Source organism: Malaya genurostris, chromosome 2 (genome assembly GCF_030247185.1).
Source record: "Malaya genurostris strain Urasoe2022 chromosome 2, Malgen_1.1, whole genome shotgun sequence".
Taxonomy (NCBI): Eukaryota; Metazoa; Arthropoda; class Insecta; order Diptera; family Culicidae; genus Malaya; species Malaya genurostris.
In genome coordinates, this window is record NC_080571.1 from 199,917,619 (window position 1) to 199,933,268 (window position 15,650).

General features: G+C 36.9%; 1 protein-coding gene across 6 annotated transcripts in view; it reads left to right on the forward strand.

Annotated features, from left to right (window-relative positions):
• Positions 1 to 12,383, forward strand: part of LOC131426985 (striatin-3) — a 69,402-nt gene extending 57,019 nt beyond the window's left edge. For all 6 annotated transcript variants that reach the window (XM_058589840.1, XM_058589839.1, XM_058589837.1 and 3 more), the window contains one exon: positions 6,277 to 12,383. In XM_058589840.1, the coding sequence (XP_058445823.1) occupies positions 6,277 to 7,430 (1,154 nt within the window). In that variant the 3' untranslated portion in view covers positions 7,431 to 12,383. The remainder of the gene's footprint in view (positions 1 to 6,276) is intronic.
• Positions 12,384 to 15,650: the final 3,267 nt, after the last annotated feature.

Sequence of the window (15,650 nt, forward strand, 5' to 3'; positions counted from 1 at the left end):
CCACAGGGTAGTCATCTAGGACCGTTAATATTTTTACTGTACTTCAATGATGTCAATTTTGCCTTGGAAGGTCCTCGCTTATCGTTTGCTGATGATGTCAAGATCTATCACATCATCCGCAACTTAGAAGACGTAGCCTTTCTCCAGCGGCAATTGGTAATCTTCGCAGATTGGTGTAAAGTTAACCGTATGATTGTAAATCCAGACAAATGCTCGGCCATTACGTTCACGAGGAGAAAAATGCCATTGCATGTCGAATACTTTCTGGATGGATCCTCGATTGGAAGATCTACTAGCGTTAAGGATCTTGGCGTCCATCTCGATGAGCAACTTACATTCAAGCATCACATCAGTTACATTGTAGCTAAAGCTTCCCGTAGCTTAGGATTCTTAATGAGAATAACTAAGCACTTCACAGACATACACTGTCTAAAATCGCTTTACTGCTCGCTTGTTCGTTCAACTCTCGAATATTGCTCGGCAGTTTGGAACCCATGCTACCTGAACGGTGCTCATAGAATTGAGGGAATACAGCGTAGATTCGTTCGCTTCGCTCTTCGTCGATTGCCGTGGACCGATCCTCATCAACTACCTAGTTATGAAAGTCGCGGGTTATTAATGGGTCTCGACACATTACAAGTGCGACGAGAATTATCACGCGCTTTGATAATAGCAGATATATTCAACGGTAGGATCGACTGTCCCGTTTTGCTCAACGAAATTAATATTAATGTGCGACCCAGAGCTCTCCGCAACAGTGCTTTTCTTCGACTTCCTATACGACGTACCAACTATGGCGCAAACGGTTCTATTATTGGTTTACAGAGATCGTTCAACCGCGTTTCATCTGGGTATGATTTTAATGTGTCACGAAGCAGAATACGTACAAATTTTCTGAATATTATTAGGAATTATCATTAGGACCAAATTGTGTCTGTTGATTGTAAATAAATAAATCCCTCATTACTGATTTTACTATGAATAGAGAACTCAACAAATCCGCAGAAGTAACCGGATTATGACCAGTCGGAAGCAGCAGCCTCTTGAAACCAAACCTGTAATCCATTCGTTTGTCGCACAAAACGTAATCACATTTGTAATCATACCAAAAAACCTTATGCCACATGGCTTTTACAGGGTGTCCCAATTAGTCTAAGCTTGATTGGAAAATAACAATACCAATTTTTTTTATTGTTCGGTTCTCTATTATCTCAAGGATATGTTTTTTTTTATTTAAAAGATATTTTTATTCAGGCCTATTTGCGTACAAGCTTTACGTGGCCGAATTAGCCGATTTTTTAAATAAAGAATTTTTTGAAGTGGATCTCGTTGTCACTCTTTTTATAGGAGGAGAAGAGCTTCCATTTCCTTCCTGCGAGGGTTGAGGGGTACTTTGTTCGTGCCTCGTCTTGTCATCCATTGCCGCATCGGTGGTTTTGCTGTTGATTTCCGTCTTCTTTTCATTTTCCTTGTTGTTCGCAGTCTTGAGCTCGTTGATAGCTGCTGTAGAAGCGCCTTGTTGTACATTGCTTGCAGTTGTTGGTTGGTTTGATGGTGAAACAGGAGTACTACGCTCACTAGTTTTCGTTGTTGAACGTTTGACCTTGTCTTTGGTTGAAGATGTCCTTTTCGCAGTTTCAGTGCAAGGTTTACCGTAGTGTGCAGGTTGTTCACAAAACTGACATGTAACCAGCTGATTTTCATAGATAATCAGCGTTTTACACGAATGTGTCCCACCTTGACCATAAATGATGTAAGATGGAATTGCCTTACGAAGTTGCATACATACCACTCGCACGCCATTCCGGTTGCCGGGGAAAAAATTCCGCCATACTTCCCTTTCGATGGAAAGGATTTCACCGTAATGTACACACAGTTACACGCCTTATTGAATTGAATCTCACTTACGTTATTAGCGTCTAGATGCATTCGTTCTTTAAGTAAGATTTTAATTTCATTTGCTGCTGGTCTAACTTTGCAACGCTTGTCTTTGTTTCTGTTGTTTCGAACGCAAATGATTTTCGACTGTGTCGGGTGAGATGCGAGCACGAACTGTGAAGGCAATGTTGCTTGAATATCAAAAATGCAATGAACGCCAATGATCATCGTTCGCTTCCCTTCGCCTTTGTTCGGTAATCGCTCTGATATTCGGACTTGTCCATATATTCGGGTGCGAACGACGCTGCTTCGTTGCTGCTTCGTTGCTCGCATGAAGATCTATTCCTTGCAGTTGTTATTCGCATTGAACATACTTCCGAATGACTTAACGCGAATGTGGAACGAATATTCATGCAGCGATCATCGTCAAAACTTAACCGCGATGATCGTTTGTGCTGTCTTTGAAACAAGCAAATTGAGACGTTTTCCTCTGTATTACTATAGTATTATGTATGTGTGATGAACCATATCTCAGCACTCCCCCATTGCTTCTACCTCACGAGATATGATGAATTTATCAGATGAAGAATGCTTCGCGAAGAATAGAATCCAACGATAATCGCAGTGACGCTATTCGAGCCAATTCGAAGAGTAAAGTAAATGAACGAATGACAAACGAATGTATAAAACGAACATGCACGATTTGTAGCAGCAGCGAAGAATTATTGCTTATTCATTTTCAGAATATGTACAACATTGTTTCAAGGAGCGAACTTTAGATCTTGCGCTGCTCGTTAGCTTGAGCACAGATTGTTTGCTAAAGATTTTTGATACTTTTTCCAGTCTTTTTCAAAAGTTGTAATGGAATCTGCTGCTTTGAAATGTTTCCGCAAATATGTCTTTGTCAGTTTGGAGGATTCATCTCATTGGGTACGAACTCGTCTCCGTTGGTTTTATATATTTCGGCCTTTCGTTATCCCGCCTTTCGTATTTCGGCCTTTGTTTAGGCTCCCGGCAAAGCCAAAACAATACCCGACATCATACCTGTTGTCATGTCGGTATCTTACTTTGTCATACTTTGCAGTGGAATAACTTACAGACCCTTGGTTTAGTTTGTTTTTATTTCTTTTCAGCTTTTTCTGCCTTTGAAATTACTCAATTCCTTTCGTGTCTTTGCTTGATCGACGATACTTTTGGAGGTTCCCAGTTTTTAGGCACATCTCACACGGAAGAACTCTGTTTGGGGTAGAAAGCTTACATGATTTTCATGGTCCAGGTTGACGTCGTTTCACAGCACAATTTATATGTTCACATTTTTCCTTTTCTCATCATACTTTTGAATCTCTTCCATTTTCTTTGCGTAGTACATATATCCGAGGTGCAATATCCTTCCTGGCGTCTCGGGTGCAGACGAGTGACTGGTCACCGCAGTATTTGAACATTTCGGTACTTTGATTAGGGCAATAATCGATTTAATCTCGTAGACGAATGTTCAATCTACGAAATTATGCACAATATGCTTGAATTTCATGTTTTAAATTCGAATAATGAGCATTATTGTTTTGTAACTTTCAAAAGGGTACATCGTACGATATGTCATAATCACATGTTAGTACCGATTTAGGAGTTTTTTGGTTTGTACAATGAGCACACAGTGATGGCGGCCCAATTCATAAGGTGCTAGTCTTACATGCCAGTCGTCGTAGGTTCGAGTCCCGACCTGGAAGGATTCTCAGTGTCAGCAATACTAGCCATGCAATGATTCTGTACGTTATGAATCGGCTACGAAGGCTGTTGTTGCCAAGACTTTGGCAAATAAGTACATATTTCATATCGATTTTTTTTTTTATTTAAAAGATATTTCATTCAGGCCTATTTGCGTACAAGCTTTACGTGGCCGATTCAGCTGAGCTTTTAGATAATTTTTTTTTATATTGTATCTCGTTGTCACCCTTTTTCTAGGGGGAGAGGAGCTTCCATTTTCCTCCTGCGAGGATTGAGGGGCAGTTTGTTCGAGGTTCGTCTCGTCATCCATTGCCGTGGTATTGTTGTTGATTTCGTTGCTAGTTGCTGTAGATGCGCCTTGTTGTACATTGTTTGCAGTTGCTGGTTGGTTGGATGATAAGCTGTTCACTGCAGCTGGTGTACTTTGTTCTATAGGGGTTACGTTGGTTTCGTTGAAGGGGATACTTCCCTGTTGTTGGTGACTGTCACAGGTGTACTGGGGTTGCTTGGGGTTGGTGTAAAGGAAGCACCGTTGTCCTTTGGTATAGTTGTTTCCTTGTCCAGTTTTTCACATGGCTTACCGTAGTAAACAGCTTTTTGGCAATATTGACATTTAGCCATCTGATTGTCATAGGTAACAAGTGATTTGCACGGTATTCTTGTATCCTGACCGAATGTCACATAAGAAGGTATAGGCCTCCTCAAGCGCATGCGTAACAAACATACGCCATTTAGAATACCGGGGAAAAAATTCTTCCACTTTTCTTTTTCGATAGAGAGAATCTCCCCGTATTGGGACATAGTTGCGCGAATATAGGGATCGATGACGCTTGAGGGAAGATCATGCACACGCACTTCTATAGCACTATCTTCCATATATACTGGAATGTTGTACTTGATATTTTCATGCTCCACATAGTGCACATTATTATTGTCTTTAGCGAATTGAACTAACTTGGAAAAATAACAATATGTAGCTTTCAATTCACGCCACACAGTTCAATTTATAGTTATACACCTCCTACCTAAAAGATATTTATCTTCATATCGTATCAACAGTGGTCTATTTCACCCTCCGCTAGACATTGATTTGAGATTTTTTGGTTTGTCTCTTATGCTGCCTTTGTGATGCACCGGCACCATCATCTACGTAATGAAATGTCTTAACAAGACTAGAACAAATCTGTAAAAAGCCATTAGGGTTTGATTTGTCCTTCAATGTTGTGTTCGAGATCACAATCTCTACACATCAACTTCAAACGAAAACCAAAAAACTCAATTTTGTCTGTCAGCAGAAGCGGAGAGTGAATTAGATTATGTTGATTAGTTACACCATTTCGAAGTGTTCTCGAAAAGTTGGTTAAAATTTTGCTGGATAATTTTTGTTTTTCAATCGTTTTAATTAGCATTAACAAAATTTTCATTATGTTTTGGGAAGACGAAAAGTCTACGTAGACTTTCAGAAGAGGGTGGGGGTATTTTGAACAGTATACGAAAGATTTTTCGTGTCATATTCCAATAAAACCAGTGTATGAGCACCTACACGTACAGATACTACAGAAGAAATGTTCCTACCTTTTTCTGTTTCTCTACAACAAAATGAAAAAATGCGGTACAGAGTAACGTTGAAATCACGCGTTTTTTTTAGAACGGCCAATAAGCAATGTTGATGGATGGTTTATTGACCGTTCTCGGAAAAAAGGCGTGAAATGAAAAGAGCACTGGCAAACCAAATGCGCTACTAAATTTCCAGTAGAGGTAAACATATTTAATGGAGTAGTTATACCCCATTTGGCATAAGGTCGATAGGCATGAAATCCGTTTGCAAATAAAATTATTTGGCATGATCACAAGGCCGTATACAATAAGTATACTGACAGCGCCGCACTTCCGGTGTAGCTCGCAACATAAAAGCACATCATTTCGCGTTCGGAGCGGGAGTCATTTCGCCGAAAGTTGTTTCGCCAAAAGAGTTATTTCACTGAAAAGATTATTCAACTGAAAGTATAGTAAAGTATTCGAGTCTAGCGTCGACTGCTGATTTTGATTTTTAAGAAGGAAAACATCTTGATATTGCTCGTCAGAAATACCCTCAAAAATGTACCAAATGCTCAGACGATAAACATTGAAATATCTCTCTTGAAAAAGATCAGAACCAGTGATCGAAACGTCAGGCAAATACAACTGTTCTTATGTAAGAGACTGATACAGCTAGAGCTTCTTCTCAAAGCTAGGTTTCTTTTCTGTGTTAAATGTTGCCTTCTCATAAACCAAAACGACGCATTGACGCCGCATTAGTCAATTCTTGTTCTTGCGCTCAGTTAACGATAAAGAACTGCAAAATTTATACCGTCTAGATACACCAAAGTAAGTGCTTTGATGCTTAGTAGCTTATAAAGTCAACTTACTATAATTAACCGCAAATAAGTTGGCAGTATAGCCTAGTTACTGTATCCAACCGACCGGTGCCATCTCAACTAAGGTGACGCCAACCAAAAAAGATACAACATGTTCGTGCAAAAAATTCATCTAACCGAGGAATATCTAAAATGTTCAGAATGGTTTTGTGATATCAACATACAAAATTCGCCAAATTGTGCGAAAATATCAAAACATTTCCTTTCCTTCAAGAAGTTGAATAATCACAATCAATGTGTTTTTTTTTATTCACAGGTTATAACAAACCCGCCATACCACGTCATCCCACGATACCGGGCATCAACAACGACGAAGAGGTCGACTCGTCATTAGGATTAGGCGAATTGGCGCAGCTGACTGTCAACAATGAGGCCGAATCGACGTATGAGGTGTCCAACGCTAAAGAACCATACCGCAAAACTTGGAACGCAAAGTATACGCTAAGGTCACACTTTGATGGTGTTCGCGCACTTGCGTTTCACCCGCAGGAACCAGTTCTAATTACTGCCTCTGAAGATCATACTCTGAAGCTGTGGAATTTGCAGAAAACAGTGCCAGCCAAAAAGTCAGCTAGTCTCGATGTCGAACCTCTCTACACATTTCGTTCGCATAACGGCCCGGTGCTGTGCTTGGCAATGTCCGCAACAGGCGAACAGTGCTATTCAGGTGGTTTAGATGGCGCAATCAACTGCTGGAATTTACCCAATTCCAACATTGACCCGTACGACAGCTACGACCCCGAAGTCTTGAAATGTACGCTGGACGGACACACCAATGCCGTATGGGGTCTTGCAGTGAACCACGCGAAGAACAGTCTGGTGTCATGTTCTGCTGATGGCACCGTTAAATTGTGGACACCTTCCGGTAAAATTCCACAGCTGAACACCACTTTTACTTCTGAAACAGAAGGAGTTCCAACATCAGTTGATTTCGTGCGAGATCAAACTGATAGAATAGTTGTCGCATACAGCAGTACACACTGCATAATCTACGACACTGAAACGGGCAGGCAAGTGGTTAAGTTAGAGGCCAGTCAAGAGATGACTGGAAATGTAGGAAAACATATTAATAAAGTTGTTAGCCATCCGACGCTACCGATTACGATAACAGCGCACGAGGATCGACACATTCGTTTCTGGGACAATACCACCGGTTCGCTAATACATTCGATGGTAGCCCACCTGGATGCCGTGACCAGTCTAGCAATCGATGCCCACGGGTTGTATCTACTGTCGGGGTCACACGACTGCTCGATCCGCTTGTGGCACATGGATAACAAAACGTGTGTGCAAGAAATCACGGCACATCGTAAAAAGTTTGACGAAAGCATATTAGATGTTGCATTTCATCCATCAAAACCGTATATTGCTAGTGCCGGTGCTGATGCAATCGCTAAAGTGTTCGTTTAATGTACTGTTCGTGAAAGAATCAAGTGAAAATAAAATAAAAAGCAAAACAAATTCTTTATACATTATGATATAAACGTAAACAAATGCGGGCAGTGAAGAAAGAAAATAATGGCGTTAAGCGTGAGGCATGATATAAGAAGATAGTCGTTTTTAATTATCACGAACATTCTAGTTACAAAATATAACAAATAAAAAAAATGAAAAAGAAACAAGTGAAACTGACTTAGTAATATGCATGATAATTTTTACATAAACGCAAAAAAATATCACATGAATACACAAAATAACAAACATATACACATACAAAACAACCATGTATTTGGATGCAAAATACTACCAAACAATTACATGTTTCAGAGCGACCAGTTTTAGACAAACGTACAGCCTCACAACTTACACAGTGATTCAATCTGCCGATATTGAGATCCACAGCAGCAGCAGTAGCAGCGACATGGTCCAGCAAACGAATTTTTATATAGACAATTTATAACCTAACGCAAACACGAAACAATAGGACATCAACAACAAGCATGCAAACAAACGTATATAGGAAATCAATCCATTTTTTTTTCTTTTCGTCTTTATCAGTCAACTAGTGATCACCCTCTTGGTTCCTGTCCATGTTCCGCTTGACGAAGCAATTCCAAAAGAACGAATCTTGTGCGACCTTCAGTCAATGAGTTTCCATCGAGAAGCATTATTTCCCATTCGGTAGTCTGTATATCTTTTAAATAAATAGATTTTTTTTATGTTGCTAGAACAACACGGGACAAAATATGATAAGCAGAAACATAATGTTGAAAAACAGTATAGAGGACACACATTCATGGATTTCAACGTGAGTTTTAGATCTTAGTGTAGAAAGTGATAAGAAATGATATAAAATGCGAATTAAAAAGCAAAACTATGTGTAACTATCGTAGGCTTCTATACACACTCAAATAGTGTATAGAACTAAATGAAAAAAAAAACAAATGTAGTCACCGCATAATTAAAGCAAGTTAACTTCTATGAACCAGTCGGCAGAAAAACAAAAAATCAATGACCGCATTCGACAGCCGATTCCCATGCGGAAAAGGAGAAAAAAGCTAATAAAATGTATTTATTTTACTCATATATTCGTAATACGTTGTTAATTAATGATTTGATTTATTATAAATAAAGTGTAGATTAATTAAATTTTCGTTCTTTTTTGTTTTCTTTGATTTCCTGCTCATGGTCCACCTAAGTTTCATATAACAGAGAGCAACGCTGGTCGTTGTTAATGCAAAGAAATGTTTCTTTCTATGTATTGTTTTATGCTTTTATTTCTTTTTCTCATATGAATCACAATTTCTAACTAAATGCGAACGAAACAAACAGCAATAAAATAAAACAAATGAGAGACTCGAAATATTTTTCAAGATGGTGCCTCAAAACTTATTTTTAATTTTGAAGCACACATGTATTTATTATTTTCTGATAAATAAATAGCACATTGTTTGAAACTTCGAGCATTTTGCATTAGTTTACCACTGCTAATAATAACAGAATGCGCTTGTAGGCTGTATCCGTTTGGTATTAAAGTCGATGAAAAACGGAGATGGCATTGTGATGAATTATTTTCGAAGCAGCGAAGCTTGATGAGTTTTTGGTCATCTTACAGAATTTCGTACCTGAATTTTGTAAAATGGCAAACAATCAATTTTAGAACGACTTTATAATTCATGTTTATAATTTAGTCAACCATATTCACTTGAGTGTAGTTTTTCGAAACTTCGAGTTCCCAAATCATGTTAATCACTGATGGCTTAATGGTCGCTGTGTTTTTACTTCGATTGTAGAGATTTCAAAAGTGTAATAGGGAACGGTCCCCCCATTCTTATCTGCTTCAGTATTAGATCCGCTATCTATGTACGATCCGACAAAAATTGTATCCGCTTTTGTCACAAATTGAGTAGTAGGCAAAATAATTTGGTAACTCTACTAATGAGATGGATATTAGTACAATATTACAGTACCTTTATAGAAACATGGCGGGTCTCATGAAAGGCTATCCAACCCCTCGAAATTGATGGTTAAAACATGAAAGCGCAATACAAAACTTCGGTTGTAAAGCTTCTGCACTTTGATGACGTTTTGGACCTAAATATGAGAACAAACATGAGAACGCTGGCCTTTACAAGATGGAAACTTGAGCTTGACTTAAAAAGCTACTAAAGTTCCGGTAATGTATGAATTAAAAATTACCTTACGCCCCTTATTACGGGTATCACTACACGGTGAAAACCAAGTGAAGTGATATTCACCTTATTATCGGTATCACTACACGGTGAAAACCGAGTGAAGCGAATGTAGGTCTTGGTCACGAAAGTCGCTTCAGAGAAAAAAGTAATAACTTAGATGAGCTTGTTGTTATTACGAACGTCAAATCACCAAAATTTTGTTGGAAAAAATGATTTTTTTCACTACAGTGATTACTTCATTGAGCGTGACACTGGTAATACGGAAAATCAAGTGAAGTGACATGTAAGTGAAGTGAAAGTGGAAGTGGAAGTAAGAACGGTGATAAGGGCCTACAAAACGCAAACGACAAGGAAATATCAAATACCCGCAACCACTCACAGTAAAAACGTAAGAGTAATGATTTATTAAGTATTTCAGTAAAAGCATGTACGATAGACTCTCGACACTCGCTCGAATTACAGAATGCTAATTTTTACATTTGATCGAAGTACAGAATAGGGGTGGAAATCTAAAGCACAATAAATAGTTTAAAGAATGTTCAAAAGCATTGGTAGTGAACTAACTACAAGTACGCAGCTCGTGCCATACCAATTCAACACGTTATGGAAGAGAATTCTTTCTTTGTCGAGACTTACTAGAAATTTTTCTAAACTCGTAGCAAAAAGACGTTCTCACACGTCCCCGGAAGTCCTCATGCAAACCAGCTTCAACTGAAAAATGTCAAATCAAACTTAACTGATGGAAAAGTCTTGGTGAATGGCTTGTCATGTTACAGTTCGGTGAGCGAGTGCGGAATGCAAGTTCAAGTTGGATCAAAACAAAAATGCTCCTCAAAACATTTGTTTCTTGCAAATTGGAGTGATTTGGAAAGGCCTCAAGGAACCAAAAGTTCCTCAGTATCTCAAAAAATGCACTTTACTGCTGCTTAAAAGTACACGAGAAACTTTTGATAACTTGAAGGTACAAAACAAGTTCCACGTGTACTCTCTAGCTGTTTAACAAAACATGTGGAACATTTGCCAACTTAAAAGTACAAAACAAATTCCGCGTTAATTCTCTTGCTGCCTAAAAATAAGCGTGTATTTTTTTATAACTTGAAAGTACGGAACTAGTTCACAATAAACTTTCTCAATGATTTAGAGTTGATTGATGTATTTCAAATGCTGTTTAAAAGTTCGTTCACCTTTCAAGCGTCGATAGTTGCGAAAAAAATGACCTGTTTAGAATGAATGAAGATTTTTGACTGCATGAAAGGTCTTACTCATCACGTTGAGTATTTCTTCGATATTTGAAGGAAAAAACAGTCATTACTGAGAGTGTTTGAAAAAAGTGGTCGGTAGTAATGCAAAATTAGGCTTAGAAAAATGAAATTTCTTTTTATGTTTTCGTTTGTTTCTTGATTACAACATTATACTTTCGAATTTTCGCCATCTGAAAACTTTTTTGCTTATTAGCTGTTCCAAAGAATGCCAATTTGAAAATGAACTATGAATGCAAAATATCAGAAGATAAAGAGGCCGCAGAAAATGCCTTTCCACAGTCCAGGAATAACTATGCGTTGAAAAATTACGTTGTCTAAAGAGAGCTACATATAGATCATGGATAGCACTTACAAAATAGTCTAAAAAGAAGCGTACTCTTGTAATATATCTAGTAACTATAGTACATAATGCAAGTAAATAATAATCAATCTCATCAATAATTTCCTGTTTCTATCGAAGAAGTTAGTTATATGGTATTTAGACACCACTTGAGTGAATTTTAGTTGCAAGGAATTGTTTAGATCTCTAATTTTTACGAGTTAAATTGAATAACATCTACAACCATTCAAGGCATTACACCACAGTCACTCATCTCTTTTTAAAAAGAGAAATGTTATGATAATAATAGATAATAACTTTGGCATGAATTAAATTCATCATCAACCTAATCAGCATTGTATAGACTTCCCAAAGCGATAAAGCAAAAGCAGCAACTAAATGCAACAAATTTTAGGTAGAAAGTTTGAGCTTTAGCAGCACGCAGGCAATTCTACTAACCAGGAGCGATATTGTGCATTCCAGTCAAAATGACTTTTTCATGCAAACACCCGTGTAAAAAGTATTTCATTGCGAATGACACAAAGCGGTCCCAACATTTTTCTTTCGAAATTCTCAATTTCACTCTTAATTGAATCAATCAAAAAAGAATCAGCATACATTAAAGCGGCAAATCAGTTGTAGTAGTTCATTGGTAAGTACACAAAATTATAGCTGGAATATAAATGAATTATATAGACTATCCAATAGTTAAACAAAGCAACAGTAGTAAACAAAATAATGTCACTGCAATTGGTGGAGTATCCAACTATAGTACTAATATTACTCCACGTTGACAGGGCTGGAAGCGGAAAATAGTGAAGAACAAGATACATGATACATAATACATTCATACCGATGGTGGTGGAAGAGAAAACGCGCCACATTTGATTCTGTTCTACCTGTAAGATACTGTAACAAACTATTTGACTAGCGAGTCGTATTTAATTTAAACTGGGAAAACCGCGAAAAACATCTAAAAACAAATTAAACAATAATGACTTAGATCGCCTATAACCTATGGATTATTATTATTATCGAGTAAACAAAAGAGGTATGAACTCTATACAACAAAAAGAACAACAAGAAAACAACAAAGCGAAAAGTGAAAAAAAATTTATTGAAGTTTAAATAAATGGACTAAAATCAACACTTTTGACTTTACTTCATCTGCTCGAGCTTGCTCTTGACACTGCGACGACCCCTTCAACTCTGTTATGCCCCATAGTATTTGAAAATACAATTATTTGTATTTTGTGTAAGTCTGTGACGAACTTATATTCTGATCTGCGTGTGACATGAAACAACGATTGTAACCTTTAGGGGTGAATATCAATCAATGATAAGCTTCAGTTCTATTTGAAGTTCTTATTATAAACAGTTATCATAAGATCCATAAGATTCATAACTACTAAATCAATGGTAAAGTTATAGTTATAGGGAATTTACATGTACTTACATTGAGTATTCAAATGTTTTCACACATCCAAATGCTTGATATCCATCCGGGTGACGAATAAAATAAAATGAAAGTTTTTTATACTGACTCCTGAAAATATTTCACTTTGCACTTCGGAATAAACCGTATCGATTACTGTTCTTCATTTTGGATGTTTCTCGAGCTTACTTTCGGATGGCTTTCGAATCATTGCACGGACATATATGTTAGCAATGATGAAACTCATCCCCAAAAATCCGTTTATGCGAAATGTCTGCTGTTGTAAGTTTATGCCTAAAGTTTCGTGTGAAAATGTTTAAATTTTGCTCAGTTATGCATTGGTTGCGCAGAGCTGCACTTCGTGATTGACCGAATGAGTGAAAATGTACGATGAACCAAGAAAATGAAGGGAAGCCAATCGTTTTCACTGTGCATACTCATTCACTCCAAACTTTCCATTAAATGGTCAGTAAGGACCCCGGCTACTCAAGAAGGAAAAGAATGTTAGACCGATATACGTTGTTTTTAGAGACCGTTGGTACCACGAGTATCTCAGGTATAACATTTATGTATTAAAACGTATGGGAAAAGATCTGGATAATTCTTGGTAAACAATACGATCTCAAACGAAAGTACGATGCGCGAATCGATAAATTTCCGGAATGAACTATAGACAGCCCGTTGGCACATCATTCATTAATTATTGACCAATGGAACAATTAAGCTTAAAGTCTAGCGTGATGTAAAACTTAATTGAAATCAAGCTTTCAAACCAATATATTCAAATATGTAGTTATTCATTATAGACTGAATGATATTGAGCCACTAATGCATTAAATTTCGTTCTGTGACTGTCACCAAAGATTAAACAACCATGCCATCATCGAACCATTCTACAGACGACTTAAAGTATGCATTCGAAAATATATTATGCGGATAAATTGGACTCATCACCACCTTTGTTGATTTATACATTGGTTGGATCATAATGCAAAGAGCACTGGTATAATATACCAATTGTCGTATGTTTTGAGCCCCGATCTGGAAGGATTCTTAATGTCAGAAGGATTGTAACGCTAGCCATGCAATGGGTCTGTACATTAAGAATCGGCTGCGAAGTCTGTTAAAAGTGAAGGTCAAATTCCACAAGAGGAATGTAAAACTTTGTTTGGTAAAACCAAAGAAAAATCATAAATTGGTTTGTGGTAAAATTTCGCCAATATTCCTTTGATTCGGTACAAACCAGGTAGAAAAAAAGAAAACTTTCAAACGGGCATTAAAACCATCTTCAAAAATGTTGTCGATATAAGTTTCTCCCTTTCATTAAAAAAAAGACCTCATACGTCGGTTCAACTTCATAATATCGTTATTGGTTCCATGAACCGCTCTCGGAGAAGCTATTATAATCATAGCTCTAAGTGCTGCTTGATTTGTTTTGCAATTGCTTCACTTACCATATTGTTTTATTGTAGATTTTAAGTCATATCATAGGATGACAATACTAATTTGAACTATTTGTTATACTTGGTATAATTATGAGCAGTTTTAGAATTTTATGCTTATGACAGACATGTGATATCGGAATCACTGTACGCCATGAAATCACATGTCTGTCACCCTGAATCACGCTGGTATCACGCGAGCATCATGATACAACGATGATTTCCGTACTACGGTCATTTATCGCTGTACTGTGCAAAATCACATCCCTGTTTACTGCTACCAGCGCCATTGGCGAGTGATTGTGAACTCACGAAACAATATTTCCTTCTTCTGAGTATCGAACAATAAACAACCTTCGTTTTATTTTGAAAAAAAAATCTGTAAAATGCTAACAAGCAACATTAAACTTATACACTTTATCAACGTTGTAGCATATTTTCAAAAAGCAGTCAAACCAAGAAATCTTCATAAATTTGGTGAGGTTTAGAAATACAAATAAGGAAAACATTACATTCATATTTGTACATAAAATCAGCACTATTAAGTAATTGTTTTGTATTCAATAACAAGTAAAATTATTGTTGAAATGAATTTAAAAACATAATGATTTATATTTTGAATGTACATATGATAATTCCATTCATCATATTGGTCCTATATATTCACTTCTGGAAACTCTAAATCTTTTAATTACTTTGTTTTATATCAATATGCCGTTGGATAGAGAGAAAACTTGTTTTTAAATTATTTAGAAAGAGTCTTATTTCGGGTATGAATAGAGAATAGCGAATCATGTCTTTCAGTGTGGGTGAATTGAAGCAGAACACGTAGCAAGTAACAAATTCAATTTAATAAATAATGGTAGTGTTACTTCATAAATATAGCATAACAACTTTAAACTCCTCAAACTCCTAATAAAACCATTATGAGATTATACTCCAACGTACTAGACTACTTTTTTAGATATGAAGCAAAATGAAGCATCAAACCTATGTCATATCTATTTCGGAATGATTTAAAATTTAAGAAGGTTTTAAAATCAGCTTTATGATAAACATAATCCTTTTTATGAAAATTTCGTAACGAATAAACTGTTACGTTGATAGCATTTTTCTTGAAAATGTGTGTGCCATGCCATTTCTGATGATTAAAAACTAAAACTATCCTAGATTTAGGGCATGTTCAGGAGTGTTCTAGTTCTAGATGCATAATTTATGTCAGTTTTAAAATTTAAATCTAGAAATTATAACAAAACAATCTGGCAGCCCCAGCAGCGTTTTATCTGTGTTTCAAATATAGAAAAAATAGGACGGCAGTGTATACCAGTTTTAAATTTGACAGTAGAACTGGTCGAATTAGTAAAACTAAAACGGATTGCTGGGGATTCGTTTGTTTCAGTTTTATTTACATTATAGACCACCCATATGAATCTTGCAGCTGCTGAATTTGCTCTTAGTAACTATTATGAGGCTCAATGTTAAAAGCTTACGCGCTCTTATAAAAAAAGATAATTATGACTGAACACCTTGAAATTTA